Source organism: Suncus etruscus, chromosome 15, assembly GCF_024139225.1.
Source record: "Suncus etruscus isolate mSunEtr1 chromosome 15, mSunEtr1.pri.cur, whole genome shotgun sequence".
NCBI lineage: Eukaryota > Metazoa > Chordata > Mammalia > Eulipotyphla > Soricidae > Suncus > Suncus etruscus.
The window spans coordinates 16,681,916-16,699,383 of NC_064862.1; the positions used below are offsets into that span (position 1 = coordinate 16,681,916).

Consider the following 17,468-nt stretch of genomic DNA (forward strand, 5'->3'; position numbering starts at 1 on the left):
CGCTTGGGGGACCATATAGGATGCCGGGATTCAAACCATTGACCTTCTGCATGAAAGGCAAACGCCATGCTATCTCTCCGGGCCCAGGATTTTCTAATTATAGTATCATGTCACCTAGACATAGAGAGCTTGACTTCTTCCTTTTCTATCTGGATGCCCTTGAAATCTTTTTCTTGCCTTATTGCTATGGCAAATATTTCCAGTACTAGGTTGAATAGAAGTATCTAGAGGGGACAACCTTGTCTTGTGACAGATCTTAGAAGAAAGGCATTTAGTTTTTCCCCATTGAGTATATTTGCAGTGGGCTTGTTGTAAATGGCCTTGACTGTCTTGAGAAAAGTTTCTTTAATTCGGATTGTGCTGAGAGTTTTTTTAATCATGAATGGGTATTAGAACTTGTCAAATGCTTTCTCTGCATCTTTTAATATATGTTTTTTTGTTTTACCTTTTGTTGATATGATGTATTATATTGTTTAACTTGTATATGTTAAACCATCCTTGCATGTCTGGGATGAACTGTACTTGTTGATGGTGTGTGTCTGTGTGTATATGTGTGTGCTTGTGTGGTGTGTTGAAATTTACTTGTTGATGGTGTGCATGTCTGTGTGTGTGTACCTAGTCACTTTCTTCCATTTCTTTCTTAAGAAACAGTGTATTCTTGTTGAGTTTCATCCTGGTTGACTTATCTAGGGGTAACAGGGCAGTATTGAAGTTTCCCATTATAACTGTATTGTTATTGACATTTTTCTTCAAATCTATTAGCAACTGTTTTAAAAATTCCTTTGCTATCCTCAATTGCATTCATATCTATTTACAAGTGTGATTTATTCCTGTTGAACATATCCTTTGCTTATTAAGAAATGTCCGTTTCTATCTCTTAGAATCTTTTTTTAAGCTTGAAGTCTGTGTTGTCTAATATTAGTATGGACACGCAAGTCTTTTTAAGGAAGTTTTTGCTTGAATGATTTTCTTTCCACCTTTCTTTGACTTTGAGTCTATGTTTGTTCTGACTATTCAGATGTGTTTCATGTAGGGAGCAGAATATTGGACTCATCATTTTGATCCATTTTGCCTCTCTATGTTTCTTTTTTTTTTGGTTTTTGGGTCATACTCGGCCACGCTCAGGGGTTACTCCTGGCTCTACGCTCAGTAATTGCTCCTGGCAGACTCAGATTTGAACCACCGTCCTCCTTCTTACAAGGCAAACACCTTACCTCTGCATTCTCTCCAGCCCCTCTATGTCTCTTAATTGGTGCATTTAGTCTATTGCTTTTGAAAGAGATGATTTTCATGGGATTAAGTGTTACTTTATTTTAGGAGTTTGTTTTGTTTATTGTGTCTGCCTTGGTAGACCCTTTAAGGTTGGTTTTGAGTTTGTAAAATTTCTGAGCTGTTGTTTATCCATGAAGCTGTGTATCCTTCTTTCAAACCTGAATGAAAGTCTGGCTGGGTGAAGTATCCTCAGGAAAGTTTCATTTAATTGAGTTTTGTCAATATATTCCACCACTGCCTTCAGGCTTTGAGAGCTGCTTATGATAAATCTGCTATAAATCTTAAGGATGCCTCTTTGTATATAATTTGTATATAATTTCCTTTTTTGATCGTGCTGCTTTCAGTCTTCTATCCCTATCTGTGGTTTTCATCATTGTGACTATTATGTACCTTGGAGTTCTTTTCTTTTGATCTTTATTAGCTGGTACTCTTCAAGCATCCACAATACAGTTGTATGTACTCTTTAATTCTAGGAATCTCTCAGTCATGATATCCTTGAGTGTTGATTCTTCAGCGGGGTTTTCTTCTTGAATCTCTGGGACCCCAATGATTCCAAGTTGTTTCTATTCAGCTTATTCTTTAATTGTCCGTTCACTTAAGTCCTGATCAGAAGTATGTAAATGGAAGGTGTTGGTCTACAGAACTAGCTTGTTCAGTCATAAGGTGTGGTGAGATTCTGCATAGTTTTCCCATGGTGAACTTCAATGTATGATACTCTTATTAAGTGTTGTGGTACAATTCCTTGACTGAAAGAAATGTGCAGCCACAGGGCGAAGTGGGGTGGCTCACTCTTGCTTGTCTCACTCCCTAAGCTCAAGCTGGAGATTTTCCCATTTTAAGTTGCGCAACACTGTCCTGGGTGTCACCAAACAGATGTCCCTTTCTGCCTTAGTCCTTGTTGGTGGGTATCACTGCCTCGTAACGCTGTCCTGGACACCGCCAAACAGATCACACATATTTCTTTCTTTCTTTTTTTTTTTTTCTTGGTTTTTGGTTTTTGGGTCACACCCGGTGGTGCTCAGGGATTACTCCTGGCTGTCTGCTCAGAAATAGCTCCTGGCAGGCACGGGGGACCATATGGGACACCGGGATTCAAACCAACCACCTTTGGTTCTGGATCGGCTGCTTGCAAGGCAAACGCCGCTGTGCTATCTCTCCGGGCCCTCTTTTTTTTTTTTAACTTGTTTGATTGATTGATTGGGCCGAGCAGTGCTCAGCGGTTACTTCTGGCTTCTGCACTCAGAAATTGCCCCTGGCAGGCCAGTGGATCTTATAGGATGCCAGGAATCAAACCAGGTCCCTCCCAGGTTGACCGCATGCAAGGCAAATGCTTTATCGCTGTGCTATCTTTTTGCCCCCAGATCACACATATTTCTAAGTATATAAGCTAAGACTTGTATACTTAAAATATATTTAGGGCTTAAGAATTAGCTCATATAGTAAGGTTTGGCCTTGCACATTGCTGACTCAGTTTCAATCACTGGCACTGCATTTGGTTCCTTGTAAGCCACCAGGTATGACCCTCAAACAAAAGCAACAACAATAAAAAGAAATATTTTTAATTTTTAGTGAGGGTTTGGAATTTAAGATTTTCACAAATGACTTTTCCTACACTTATCCTTTCCACCTAAATACTTACATTCCTTTTAATGATTGTTATTACAGTCAAATTCATTACATTTGTACAAGTATATTTAATGGAATTCTATTATCAGTTTAGAGCATTTCTAAAAAGATTCTACTTGGTACAGATATTGGATGTGTGTTGTAAGAGAAATTTCACATTGCCTTTAACCTATTTTTATTTTGTAACCATGGTCCTTCTTTTGATTTTACCTGATGACTAAGTGATAGATATTGTGTATACTTGGGAAATATCCTTTATTTTTCAATTAGTAAGTTTCTGCCTGTGATACCTCAGTTTATGCAAAATTATTTTAACCAGCTATAAGTCTCCATAAAAATCTGTATTTTTTGGCTGTAGACAAGTGGGTAGGGCACTTGCCTTGCAGGTGACTGACCTGAATCTGCTTCTCAGTATCCCATATGTCTCTCAAAGTCACCAGTAAGGAGTGATTCCTTAATACAGACAGAGCCTTAGCATGGCAGAGTGGCCCACAAACCAAACTTAAGAAACAAAACCAATGTTATTTTTATCATAACCAAAGTGTTGGAAGAAGTGGAATAGCATCATTTTGTTTTAAGACAGGTATTTTTATTTTTACTATTTAGCAATTAATACTTTTTTAGTGCAATGGCTATATATTTATATTAATGTATATCTTATATTTGGAGATATTTATTGAGGGGTTAGAGCCTTTACAAAAAAGCAGTATTCAGGAGACTAAAATACCTAAAGTTTCTCCACTTGAGTTTGTATGTTGAGAGGTATGAAGCCCTCAGGCAGTTGTGCAGAGGCCCAGTGACTTACCCACTATCTCTCAGCCAGCCAGGTTGGTGTTTCATACAGGAGCCTGAGGCTACAGTGCTGTTTGTTTCTTGCAGTGCCTGGGATTTATTTTTCCGAGAATAGTATCCCCTCTGTAGTGTTTGAGGAAATTCCATATTGTTTTCCATAAGGGCTGGACTAGATGACATTCCCACCAGCAGTGAATGAGAGTTCCTTTATCTTCACATCCCCGCAGCTAGCACTGATCTTGTTCTTTGTGATGTGTGCCAGTCTTTGTGGCATGTGATGATATCTCATTGTTGTTTTGATTTGCATTTCCTGGATGATTATGATGTGGAGCATTTTTTCATGTGCCTTTTGGCCATTTGTATTTCTTCTTTGAAGAGATGTCTGTTCATTTCTTCTCCCCATTTTTTTGATGGGGTTAGATGTTTTTCTCCTGTTAAGTTCTGTCAGTACTTTGAATATCTTAGATATTAGCCCCTTATCTGATCAGAATTGGGTGAATACTTTCTTCCATTTTGTGGGTGGCCTTTGTAGCCTAGTCACTATTTTCTTTGAGATGCAGAAGCCTCTCAGCTTAATATAGTCCTATCTGGTTATCTCTGCTTCCACTTGCTTGGAGAGTGATGTATCTTCCTTTAAGATGCCTTTAGTCTCAGTGTCATGGAGGTTTTACCTCTGTGTTGTTCTATATACCTTATGCTTTCAGGTCTGATATTGAGGTCTTTAATTCATTTGGATTTGACCTTTCTGCATGGTGTTAGCTGGTTGCTTTTTTACATGTGGCTGGCCAGATGTCCCAACACCACTTGTTGAAGAGGCTTTTCTTGCTTCATTTTGGATTTCTTCCCCCTTTATCAAAGATTAATTTGTGTGGGGAACATTGTCAGAATACTCAAGTCTATTCCATTGATCTGTGGGTCTGTCTTTATTTCAATACCATGCTGTTTTAATGAGTATTGCTTTATAATACAATTTAAAGTTGGGGAAAGTAATGCCTCCAATGTTCCTTTTTGTTATTTGTGGGTGTTTAATGTTACAAGTGAATTTCATGAGTGTTTGATCCACTTATTTGAAGAATGTTGTGGGTACCTTTAGAGGGATAGCATCAAATCTGTACAAATCTTTGGGGGAGTATTGCCATTTTAATGATCTTAATCTTTCCAGTCCATGAAAACTAGGCAAAAAAAGGATATCAAGGGCATTCAGATAGGAAAGGAAGAAGTCAAATTCTCACTGATCACAGATGACGTTCTACTATACTTAGAAAAACGCTAATTTTTACCAAAAAGCTTGTAGAAACAAGATACTCATATAGCAAAGTGGCATGCTACAAAATTAACATGAAAAAAATCAATGGCCTTCTTAAATATACACCAATGATGATAGAGAAGAAATAGACATTAAAAAAAAAAAAACAATCGGGGCCAGAGAGATAGCATGGAAATAAGGCATTTGCCTTGCAATCAGAAGGTTTGTGGTTCAAATCCTGGTGTCCCATATGGTCCCATGAGCCTGCCAGCAGTGATTTCTGAGCAAAGAGCCAGGAGTAACCCCTGAGCACTGCTAGGTGTGACCCCCCCCCAAGAAAAATCTCATTCACATTATGTCACACAAACTCAAATATCTTGGAGTCAACTTAACTAAAGAGGGAAAGGACCTATACAAAGAAAACTACAAAACAGTGCTTAAAGAAATAAAAGAGGACACAATAAAATGGAGACACATTGCTATGGCCAGAACTTCCAGCACTATGTTCAATAGGAGTGGTGAGAGAGGGCAGCCTTGTCTTGTACCAGATTTCAGACGAAAGGCTTTTAGTTTATCTCCATTGAGAATAACATTTGTCATTGGCTTTTGGTAGATGACATTGATTATATTGAGGAAACTTTCTTCCATTCCCATCTTGATGAGAGTTTTTATCAAAAATGGGTTTTAGACATTATCAAATTTTTCTATCTATTGATATGATCATGTGGTTTTTATTTTTATTTTTGTTGATATGGTGTATTATGTTGTTTGATTTACATATTTTAAACCATCCTTCTATTCCTGGAATGAAACCTACTTGGTCTTTATTATGACCTTCTTGATGAGGCATTGGTCCTATTTGCCAGGATTTTGTTGAAGGTCTTTGCATCTGTATGCATCAGGGATATTGGTTTGTAATTTTCTTTGAAGCATCTCTGGTTTTGGTATCAGGGTGATGTTAGCTTCACAAAAACTATTTGGCAGTGTTACTGTTTCTTCCATTTTATGAAAGAGCCTGAGAAAGATTAGTAGTTCCTCTTGAAGGTGTGAAAGAATTCATTATTGAATTTATCTGGGCCTGGGCTATTGATTTTTGGAAGACTTTTGAATACCATTTTAATTTTCTCTGTAGTGATGGGTCTGTTTCGATATGCTAGATCATGCTGTTTTAATTGTGGAAGATTATATGAGTCCAATAATTTATCTATGTCTTCCAGGTTCTCATGTTACCTGGCATAGAGTTTCTCATGGTGTCTCTGATTACCCTTCGAATCTTTGCAATATCTGTAGTGATCTACCCTTTTCATTTCTTTTTTTTTTGGGGGGGGGCACACTTGTTTGATGATCAGGGGTTACTCCTGGCTAAACGCTCAGATATTGCCCCTGACTTGGGGGGATCATATGGGATGCCGGGGTCCTTCCTTGGCTAGCGCTTGCAAGGCTTACCTCTAGCACCATCTTGCCGGCCCCCCTTTTCATTTCTTATCCGGTTTATTACATCTCTCACCTTTGTGAATTTTGCTAGTGGTTTATCAATCTTGATTATTTTTTCAAGGAGCCGACTTTTGCTTTCGTTGATCTTTTGGATTTCTTTTTCATTTCCACATAATTGATTTCTGTTCTAAAGCTTTGTTATTTCCTTCTGCCTACCTATTTTTGGTTCCTTTTGTTAATCATTTTCTAATTTTATATAATATGTACCATTAAGCTATTTATGTAGGCACTTTCTTTCTTCCTAATGTGTAGTTGCAAAGCTATAAATTTTCATCTTAGTACTGCTTTTGCTGTACCATAAATTCTGATCATTTGTGTCTTCATTGTCATTTGTTTCCAGGAATGTTTTGATTTTCTCTTTGATTTCATCTTTCACCCATTGGTTGTTGAGTAGTGTGCTATTTAATTTCTAGGAGTTAGAGTTTTTCTTCTGTGTCCCTTTGTAGTTCACTTCTAATTTCTTGTGATTTGAGAAGGTAATCTGTATGAGTTTTATTCTCTTGATTTTATGAAGATAACGTTTTATGGGCCTGCATGTGGTCTATCCTGGAAAATGACCCATGTACATTGGAGAAGAATGTTTATCCAGTTTTCTGGGGGTGGAATACAGACATATAGAGATATATATGTATATATACATTTACAGACATATCACTATATACTAGCTTATATTTTTATATACACAAGTCCACTTTATTCCATTTCTCTTTACAGAGGTAGTATATTCTTGTTGGGTTTCACCCTCGTTGACCTATCAAAGGGTTGACAAGTCAATGTTGAGGCCTCTCTCTATTATTGTGTTGCTATTGATGTCTTTTATATATGTCAATAATTATATTAAATATTTTGCTGGTTCCTCATTGGTTACGTATATTCTTAGGAGTGTGAAATCTTCCTATTGTACATATCCCTTGATTATTATGACATGTCCATCTTTGTCTCATAACTGTTTTGAGTCTAAAGTTTGTGTCATCTGATATTAATATGGCCACTCCAGCTTTTTTAAGGGAGTTGTTTGCTTGGATGATTTTCCTCCAACCTTTGATTTTGAGTGTATGTTCTGACTATTCACACATATTTCTTGTAAGCAGCAGAATGTTGGATTCAGCTTTTTGATCCATTTTTCCACTTTTGTCTCTTAACTGGTGCATAGACATTGAGAGATGTAATTGTCGTGGGATTTAGTGTCATCTCTGTGTAAACGTTTGGTGTGTCTATTGGTCTGTCTTGTTTTAAAGTAGACCTTTCAGTTTTTCTTTTAAGGTTGGTTTTGAGTCTGTAAATTTTCTGAGCTGTTGTTTATCCATGAAGCAATATATACTTTCTTCAAACTTGAAAGTGAGTCTGACTGGGTGCTGTATTCTAGGCAAATCATTCATTTCCTTGAGTTTTGTCACTATATTCCACCATGCCTTCTGGCCTTGAGGGTTTCTTGTGACTGGTCTTCTGTCAATCTTAGGATGCTCCTTTGAATGTAATTTCCCTTTTTGATCTTGCTGCTTTCATTATTCTATCCCTATCTGTGGTATTTGTCTTTATGACTAGGATGTGTCTTGAGTTGCTTCTCTTTGGATCTGTTAGCTGGTACTCTTCGGTCATGCAGGATTTGGTTGGATGCAGTCTTTAGCTCTGGTAGTTTCTCGTCAATGATGTCCTTGACTGTTGATTCTTCTTGGAGATTTTCTTCCTGGTTGTCTGGGACTTCAATGATTCTTAGATTGTTTCTGTTCAGTTTATCAAAGACTTTTCATCTGTTCACATTCTTCTTTGTTTTTTGGCCACACCCGGTGATGCTCAGGGGTTACTCTTTACTATATGCTCAAAAATCACTCCTCACTTGGGGAACTATATATGGGATGTTGGGATCAAACCGAGGTCTGTCCTGAATCAGAGTGCAAGGCAAATCCCCTACTGCTGCGCTATCACTCTGGCACTTGTTCACATTCTTTAAGTACTCTTTTCATTGTCTGATCATTTGTTTTAAGGCTTTTTTCTTTTCTTTTTTATATTTTATTTAAACACCTTGATTATATACATGATTGTGTTTGGGTTTCAGTCATGTAAAGAACACCACCCATCACCAGTGCAACATTCCCATCACCAGTGTCCCAAATCTCCCTCCTCCCCACCTGACCCCTGCCTGTACTCTAGACAGGCTTTCCATTTCCCTCATACATTCTCATTATTAGGACAGTTCAAAATGTAGTTATTTCTCTAACTAAACTCATCACTCTTTGTGGTGAGCTTCCTGAGGTGAGCTGTAACTTTCAGCTCTTTTCTCTTTTGTGTCTGAAAATTATTATTGCAAGAATGTCTTTCATTTTTCTTAAAACCCATAGATGAGTGAGACCAGGCTTTTTTTCTTAGCTCTTCTGTTGTATGGAGTTGTTCTGCATCTCATCTTCCATCTCACTCATTCTATCCTCAGTTGCTGTTACTGTGTTTGAGAGGTTTTTCATTGAGGTTTTTATTTTGTCTGCTAAAATTTTCAGACCTGTTATCTAAGTTTGGAGTTTTCTGATTTCTACATTCATATCTTCTTGATTCTTATTTTTATTCCATTCAGCTCAATCTATGCTTTCTTTGATTTCTATGCTTTCTATGATTTCTATTTCATATTTCTTCTCTAAACTTCTTATCTGAGAGTCTAATTACTGTATTTTCTGGCATATAAGACAACTGGGCATATAAGATGATCCTGTGCTTTTCCTATTAAAATATAGGATTCGGGCTGTATTTGCTGTATAAGACCACCTGTCTTTTAATGGAAATTAAAAAATGTTAGAGACAAAGGGTAGAACCCTCAATGGTTAACAGTATATGTTTAATAAAGCTAGACTTTGGCATGCCAAGGATCATTTTACATTTGTCATTTGTAGTGAGTGACTGATTTTTTTAAATTGTGATCTACATTGAGAGCAGGGAGAGGGGGCTCCTCCAAGAGCAGCTTGCTGGAGTACAATGATTAAAAGGACCACTAGAGGGAGACGGTGCGCCTCCTCTTTCTCCCATTAACGCTGAATGCGGTAAGGCATTTGCCTTAGACGCAGAAGGACAGTGGTTTGAATCCTGGCATCCCATATGGTCCCCCTGAGCGCTGCCGGGTCTGACCCAAAAGAAACAGAAAAACAAAAAAACAAACAAAAAACAAAACGCTGAACCTGAGCACTGGAAAGCTGCATACCAGTGATGACACCCAGTGGCTAGATCGGATGCAGCACTAGGTAGCTCAGCTCCTCTGTGTGCCCTGAAAGATGAGTCAGGATAAGCAGAGTTCTGAGTGATGACGCCTGGCAGCTGGACAGGATGCAGCAGTAAGAGTGGATTACTCTTCCCTGAAGCTCGAGTAAGTTTTAGCATGTTTCAGCATGCCATATACCAGTGGAAAAGACAACCCCTAACTTTTAAGTAGTTTTTCATGGGTAAAAAGTCATCTTATACGCCAGAAAATATGGTAGGTGGTTGGCACTTTTTGGGTCATCAGAGCTGCCATCTTCATTCTCTATGCCTGAGGTTCGCCTGCATTGTTTCCCCATTCTCACACTTGTGTGTTTTTTTCTTACGTGATATGGTGGAGTTCATTGGCTAGATGATGCATGTGGGCTACTCTGGCTCCATCCCACCCTGCTTGGCGTTTCTGGTTTACTCTGCTCCGCAGCTTCAGCAGGGGGTTCTGGGCGGGGGTTGGTCTCAAAACCCACAGTGATGGTCAGGCTGCAGCCCTTGCAATAGTGTTCAGCAGTGGTGAGCAGGCTACACATGTGAATTTTTTTTATTTTTATTTATATTTTTTGCTTTTTTGGGCCACACACTCAGGGATTGCTCCTGGCTTTGGGGACCATATGGGGCGCCAGGGGATCAAACCATGGTCTGTCCTAGGTTAGTGCATGCAAGGCAAAGCCCTACCCTTGCGCCACTGCTGTGGCCCAAACACATGTGAAACTTTTTTACTTTAAGAAATAAACATTTTTCTTGATATGTATCCAAAAAGGCCATTTTTTTTTATCAGAAATAAAAATGTCAGCCTCCTAATGCTCAAGTACTGCTTGAGCTCTTTATGACTTCTTTTTTTTTTTTGGTTTTTGGGCCACACCCAGTGTTGCTCAGGGGTTACTCCTGGCTGTCTGCTCAGAAATAGCTCCTGGCAGGCACGGGGGACCATATGGGACACCGGGATTCGAACCAACCACCTTTGGTCCTGAATCGACTGCTTGCAAGGCAAATGCCGCTGTGCTATGTCTCCGGGACCTCTTTATGACTTCTTATAAAATACTTTATATTTTAGAGAACTTTTAGAATTTTTTTTGCTGTTCCTTTATGTTAAAGTAAACAAACTGTATCATCTTTGTTCTGTTTTTTTTTCTCTATTCTGATTCACGTTGTTACTCTGTAGATTTCCTTTAACTCTCATTCATTATGCTACTCTCCTTGCAATTTGTTCTGATCTTTACTGCTCCTTCTGCCTCTTTAAAAATTAAATATACGATTAATTTCCTTTTTATTATGATAATTTAGGTGACATAGCATTTATAGTTTTCTTTGTTTTATGGGCCACACCTGTGGATACTCCAGGCTTATTCCTGGATATATTCCTAGGGATCATTCCATATAACTTCAGGGAACTATAAGAACTGCTGGGGATCAAATCTGGGTCAGCCATATGCAAGCAAGTACTGTACCATCATCCTATCTCTTCAGTTCGCAGACATTTAGACTTGTGATGAACAGTTACTGTACCTCACTGTCACCAAACTTCTACCCTGGTCCTGAGATTAATTTAGTTCACATCATGATTTCCCCACACACACAGCTCCCTGCTTGATTTTGTGATGCAGTGCCAAGCGTTTGTCATTATTCTTGTCCCTTTCCTTTTTTGTTGCTCACTCGCAGGTGAGCTCTATATGTATTGGTCCTACCTCTGCCTTGTTTTGCTTATTAAGATGCCCTCCAGTTTCACCCAATTTTCAGGGAAAGACAAGATTTATCCTTTCATATAACTATATGGAATATTCCAATCTGTGTGTGTGTAAATGGGTGCATGCACAGGAATAAAAGAAAATATTGTGTAAAATGCATCTAAAAGCTTGTGCTTATTTTTTTGTGGGAATATAATTTTTGGTGATTTTATTTATTTATTTTTATTTTTATTTTTTTTTGGGCCAGACACGTTTGATGCTCCTGGTTAAGCGCTCAGAAATTGCCCCTGGCTTGGAGGGACTATATGGGACGCTGGTGGATCCAACCGTGGTCCTTCCTTGCTAGCGCTTGCAAGGCAGACACCTTACCTCTAGCGCCACCTCGCTGGCCCCAATTTTATTTTAAGTTTTTTTTTCTTAAGTTAAAGAACTGTGATTTATAATGTTAATTGATAGTTGTATTTTAGGCATAAAACTAATTCCACCACCATGTGGGAATATTTTCTGTTGTTACTGTCTGTTTCTAAGAATAATTGTAAACCATTGATCCCTGTAATTAGTATGTTCTTAGAACTTTAGTTATATAGAAATAATTTTTAAAAGTTTATTTAATTTGTTAGCGCAGCTGGGTTTTGTTGACAGAATGTGGTTGTAATTACCACATTGTAATGTGTTTATGTTATGTGTTTATGTTAAGATTAATTACAAGATTAATTTTAGATAGTTTGTTTATTTCAGAAAAGTTACAAGATCATATATGTTTAGAAATAATTACAAATTATGTTTAGATAAATTACTATTCTAAGAAATAAGGATATACTTGTTTACAAATATGTCACAAATGCATATATACTATTTTTCTTCCTCTGCCAACTTAGTAAATCTAGTAGAATTAAGGTAGTGCCATCATCAGGAGCCAGAGTGATAGTGAGTGGCTGAGGCTTCATTTGCCTTGCGTATGGCCAACCCGGTTTCCATCACTGGCATCGCAGAGGGTTCCCTTAGCATCGCTAGGTATGGCCCCAAAACCAAACAAAAACCCATAAAATTAGTGTCAATATCAAATTACTTTATGAATATTATTAGAGGGCTGAATTGATGTGGAATGTAAATATAAATATAACATAGGTTGTAAAATATAGAGCATAGAATGAAAACGCATGTTTTGATTTTTAACTTGGGAGACAAAAATATTTAGGTAATATTAGTTACAGGATCAATTATGACTGCTATGATATTTACATTTTCTTTATAACATGGAGTTCTTCATTCCTCTCTCTAGGCTATTCATTCTGTTGCTTGGCATCATGAAGGAAAGCAGTTTATTTGTAGTCATTCAGATGGCACTTTGACTATTTGGAATGTGAGGGCCCCTACTAAGCCTGTACAGACAATCACCCCACATGGTAAGAATATATCTTCTTTGAATTTTATATCAGTTGTTTTGAGCTGTGTACCTTTGTTTGAGTTTGCATTTGGATTTGTTTTTTCTTGAAAGTTTTCTTGAAAGTAAGTTTTTATTTCCTAATGATGGATTAAATATATTACATTACTATATTATATTTTTATATTAATTATATTATATTACATTATATTATATTAATTATATTTAATAAGGAATAATTACATCTCAAGTTAACTATTCTCATAATTAAAATCTCAAATTTAAGTTTAGAGGAAAGTGGCATTCGTTATTTTCTTTCTTTCTTTTCTTTTTTTGATTGTTGGGTCACACCCGGCCACGCTCAGGGGTTACTCCTGGCTCTATGCTTAGAAATTGCTCCTGGTAGGCTCAGGGGGCCATATTATTTATTAAGTATTAGTTTTCCAATAGTTCAAAGAATAAATAACTTTGTAAGTATTATAAGTTCTGACTTAGGTTTTCATCTTAAAGTTATTTATTTTAAGTTCTTTGTTTATTGATGTATAACAGTGTATGTGATACCTGGAACTATAAACTTTCTAAACTTAATCATTCACTTTTTGGGTTTTCTGCAATTCTACATCTGACCGAGTTGGGGATTACTGAGAACTCTCTTGAATTTAGATTTTAGGAGATGTCTCAAGACTAGAGATTGTGGCGGGAAATGTTAAATCTGAAACCTATAATTCTTAGAACTATTCTCTGAGATTTGTAACAAATTACAGTATGGACTTTTCCAGAAGATGATGCTAACCAAGTATTTCAGTTTGTGACTTTAAGAATTGTTATTTTATTAGAAAACATAAAGTACTTATTGCAATGGAGAAATTATTTTAAATTAAATTATCAGAATGTAGCACTCCTCTCTCCCAGCCCACCACAAAATGGTACTCATGGTTTCCTTCTGGGAATCTGGAATTTGCTCTGATTTGAAGCAAAGAACACCCACAAACCAGCTCTAGTAGTAACTCTTGACTACTGGCTCAAGTATGCTTCCTTGGTAGATACCATTTCACGCATTTCACTCATTATTATTTTTTATAAGATCTTTTTTTAAGCACCATGATTAAAACATGTTTGTAGTTCTGTTTCAGTCATAACAAGAACATCCCCCTTCACCATTGCAACCTCCCACCACCAATGCCTCCCATCTCCCTCCTCCCCAACCCTGCCTGATTTGACACAGGCATTTTACCAGGATAGTTTTTATTTCTGTATGATTGTGTAGTTATTTTTCTAACTCACTTTTTGTGGTGAGATTCATCTTATTTCACTCATTATTAAAGAAACTCAGCTTGTCCCATTGCTTTACTGGGTGGGAGAAGATTCCTTGGAAATTGAACCTGCTTCCTCCCAGTTCTCTCCCTTTGCTCTCATTATCACTAAACTATGTCATCAGATCTGTAGGAGAACAAATTTTTTATTGAAGTGACCATACCCAATGGTGATCAGGTGTCACTTCTAATGGTATTCAAGGGACCTTATGTAGTCCTGGGGATCAAACCCAAGTCAGCAACATGGAAGGCAAGTACCTTAACCCTTCTACTATGTCTTCAGCACTCCAATATCTATTTTATGCAACAAGATTCTTCTTTTCATCACATTTGATCTTTTGGTAAAGGGGTTTGTTGGAGACTGTTTGGCATAACTAAAAGCCCTTTATTCTAAAATCAAAATGGAGTCTCTGAGAGTCTGAGCACAAGTGCCTACGTGACAATTAGCAGGCTGCCAGCCTGAGCAGGTAGCAAAATGTGGCCTTTGCCCTTGGACCTAAAGAAAAGGGGAGTCATTGCATTCCTCAGAGCTAGGGGAGTCAGCCACAGGCACCAAGATGCCCCCATAAAAATAGAGGCTGGTGGGCCTGGGCAGAGATTAGATCTTATACTTTATTGCTCTAACAACTTGGGCCTCATGATTGATGAATACCAGCTTCGTGATGTACAGCCTTGTTAATTTTGAAAAAACATGATGTGCCTGTGGAAAGTTACAATTATTCCAAGAATGCCTTGCCCCTTTCTCTTTGTTTGGCCTGACTATAAAAGGCGTCCCCCTCCCCAAATAAATGGACTCTTGATCGGAGCTTTTCGTCTTGAGTCTCCTTTGTCTTCCCAAACCCCTCTTTTTTCTTTCAGACTGGAATCCACTTCGTGAATCGTGAATAACTGTTGTGGTCTCCAAGCCTCTCCCGCGGGTTGGGATTGAAGTCCCTGGGGGGCCGCAGAGGGGTTGATTAGATTTAATGTTTCTTCAGTCTCCATCAAACTGGAACAGCTATAGAATCTTGTTGATTTTTCATAAATAACAAATTTTAAAAATGATAGATCAGTCTATAAAAAGTGCTTTTGATTTTGTCTCATTTTTTTTCTTGATTAGATTGAGATTAGTCATTTCAATAATGATGTTCCTGTTTTCTTTGCATCATCTTAGGAGGGACTTGTTCAGTTTGTTCTATAGTGGTCATCTCTTAGATTTGGTTTCTTGATTAAGCTTCTCTGCCAGTTCTCCCCATATCAGACATTTTTTCTATTAAAATGATATTTTTCTCTGTATTTGTGGTTATTTTGATTTGATGGAATGCAGTGAGATTGTAAATATACTGCTTCAATTTAAATTTTCAACCTGTGGTTTTAACATTTCTTGCTTAAGTATTACTTTTATAGTTACCAAATACTGTTTATTCTATTTAATATTAATAATAGTTTTATAAAAACAAATTATATATTTGAGAGAAAGTTTTCAGAAGCAAAACAAGTTTCTAAGTTTGTGATACAAAAACAAAAGTAATTCACAAATTAAAATTACTTTTAAGGGCCAGAGTGATCGCATAGCGTTAGGGTATTTGCCTCGCACACAGCCAACCAAACCCAGACAGAATCCGGTTCGATTCCTGGCATCCTATATGGTCCCTTGAGCCTGCCAAGAGCGATTTTTGCGTGCAGAGCCAAGAGTAACTCCTGAGCACCACTGGGTGTGGTCCCCAAAACCAAAACAAACAAAACAAAATTTACTTTTAAGCAAAAAACAGAGGTTATTTGATTGTTTTTAAAAATAAAACTATGAACCAAAAAATGTTCTTTATTTTAGCTATCATTAAGTAGGGTGACATGTGTCTCTCAGTAGCATAGTAGCCTAAAAATGTAGAGGCTCAAAATCATTCTTTACTTAAAAATACAAATTATTTTTAAAAGTAGTAATGTTTACTGTTAGTGTTCAATTTATGTTAAGACAAACAAAATGCATTTTACTTTAAAGCATACAGTTTTGTTCCCCATACCATGGTACAGTATATCATATATATGTTACATATAACCATTCTGATAAATTGAATCTTTATTTTTTTCTCATCACCATTACCTGTCAAGTCTCTTCTTTTCTGGCAAAGTAATAGTTAATTTCTTTTAATGTGCTGGAATTTTTCTAAAGAGATAGTATAGGAGTTAAGGTGTTTGCCTTATACCTGCTTTAATCCTGGGCATCACATACTGTGCCCTAAGCACCACTAGGAATGAGCCTTGACTGCAGCCAGCTATAATCCAGAAAGGCCAACAAAGTAAAATAAAATAAAAATGAGAGAGAAGAATCAGTTAAATATAATAGACTTTTAGTTCTGTTCTTTTAAATATTTAATCACATCTAATAGTTAAGCAGTATAATCAGTATCTTGAGAGGCATCGACCAACTGTATATTAAGATGCCAGCCAGTGCTTTATTCTGATGTTTAATGTTTGAATATTTAGTGTTAAGTATATTTTAAGATGCTTTTTAAAAATCTGCTCAAAACTCAGTATTAAATCATCCTAAAATGGAGTTTTGGCTCTTTGATTATGGTGAAAGTCATTTAAAATTTTGGAATTTTACACTATAATAAAGCATTGTTCTATCCTTTCAATTAAATAAGCCAAGTTTAAGTGACAGTACCTGGAAAAAAATTAGGTGCTACATGTATGTGACTATAGATATAAACCTTGATATGTTAATTATTTAGCAAGGTAGAGCTCAAATAATTTAGATTATTATCCCTAATTGCATTTTATAATAACTAATTTTCTTAATTTAAATAATTATTTGGTGAAAAAAATTTGATCAAAGAACTTCAGGAAATGACAAATTAAGTTGAGCTATTTCTTCACTGCTGAACTTTTTTAAAAAAATTTTTATTGAGATCATTGTGAATTACAGTTCTTTCACAGCTGTATTTCAGGCATATAGTGACAGTGAATTAGGGTCATTCCCACTACCAGTATTGATCTCCCTCTACCATAGTTCCTAACATGCATCCCATACCTCCAGAGGCAGAACAAAATGATTCATGTTCTAAGATTCTATGAAAAAGGTGGGAACCCCTATCTAGAAGATATAAATAAAATAAACAATGGGCAGATATGGCAGTATTTTTTTTTCATAGGTGTAGTAAATTTGGGGGAAATTAGAAAGGAAATTTCCTTGGCCTAAGAGATACAGGGTGTCTCCACCCTTGAAACATACTGTCGTAAGACCGACTATAGGCTCCAAGCATGTTAGTTGTCCAGCCCCAAGGTCTTTCTTTTTTTTTTTTTGTTCCCCCTCCCCCACAAGGTCTTTCTTTATGCTGCCAGGAAAAGCTCACTGTAGAACTTCTTAAACTTAGCTGCATTCTCTCAGTCTACAAAAAAAAAAATGATTATATGTTCATATATATGCTTATGTTTATTATTTTATG

At 36.9% G+C, this 17,468-nt stretch overlaps 1 protein-coding gene across 1 annotated transcript in view; it reads left to right on the plus strand.

The window, feature by feature from the left end:
- The window catches only part of STXBP5 (syntaxin binding protein 5), a 190,851-nt gene that overhangs the window by 63,748 nt on the left and 109,635 nt on the right, over window positions 1-17,468 (plus strand). The window contains exon 8 of the mRNA XM_049789323.1: window positions 12,629-12,752. Coding sequence (XP_049645280.1) covers window positions 12,629-12,752 — 124 coding nt within the window. The remainder of the gene's footprint in view (window positions 1-12,628; window positions 12,753-17,468) is intronic.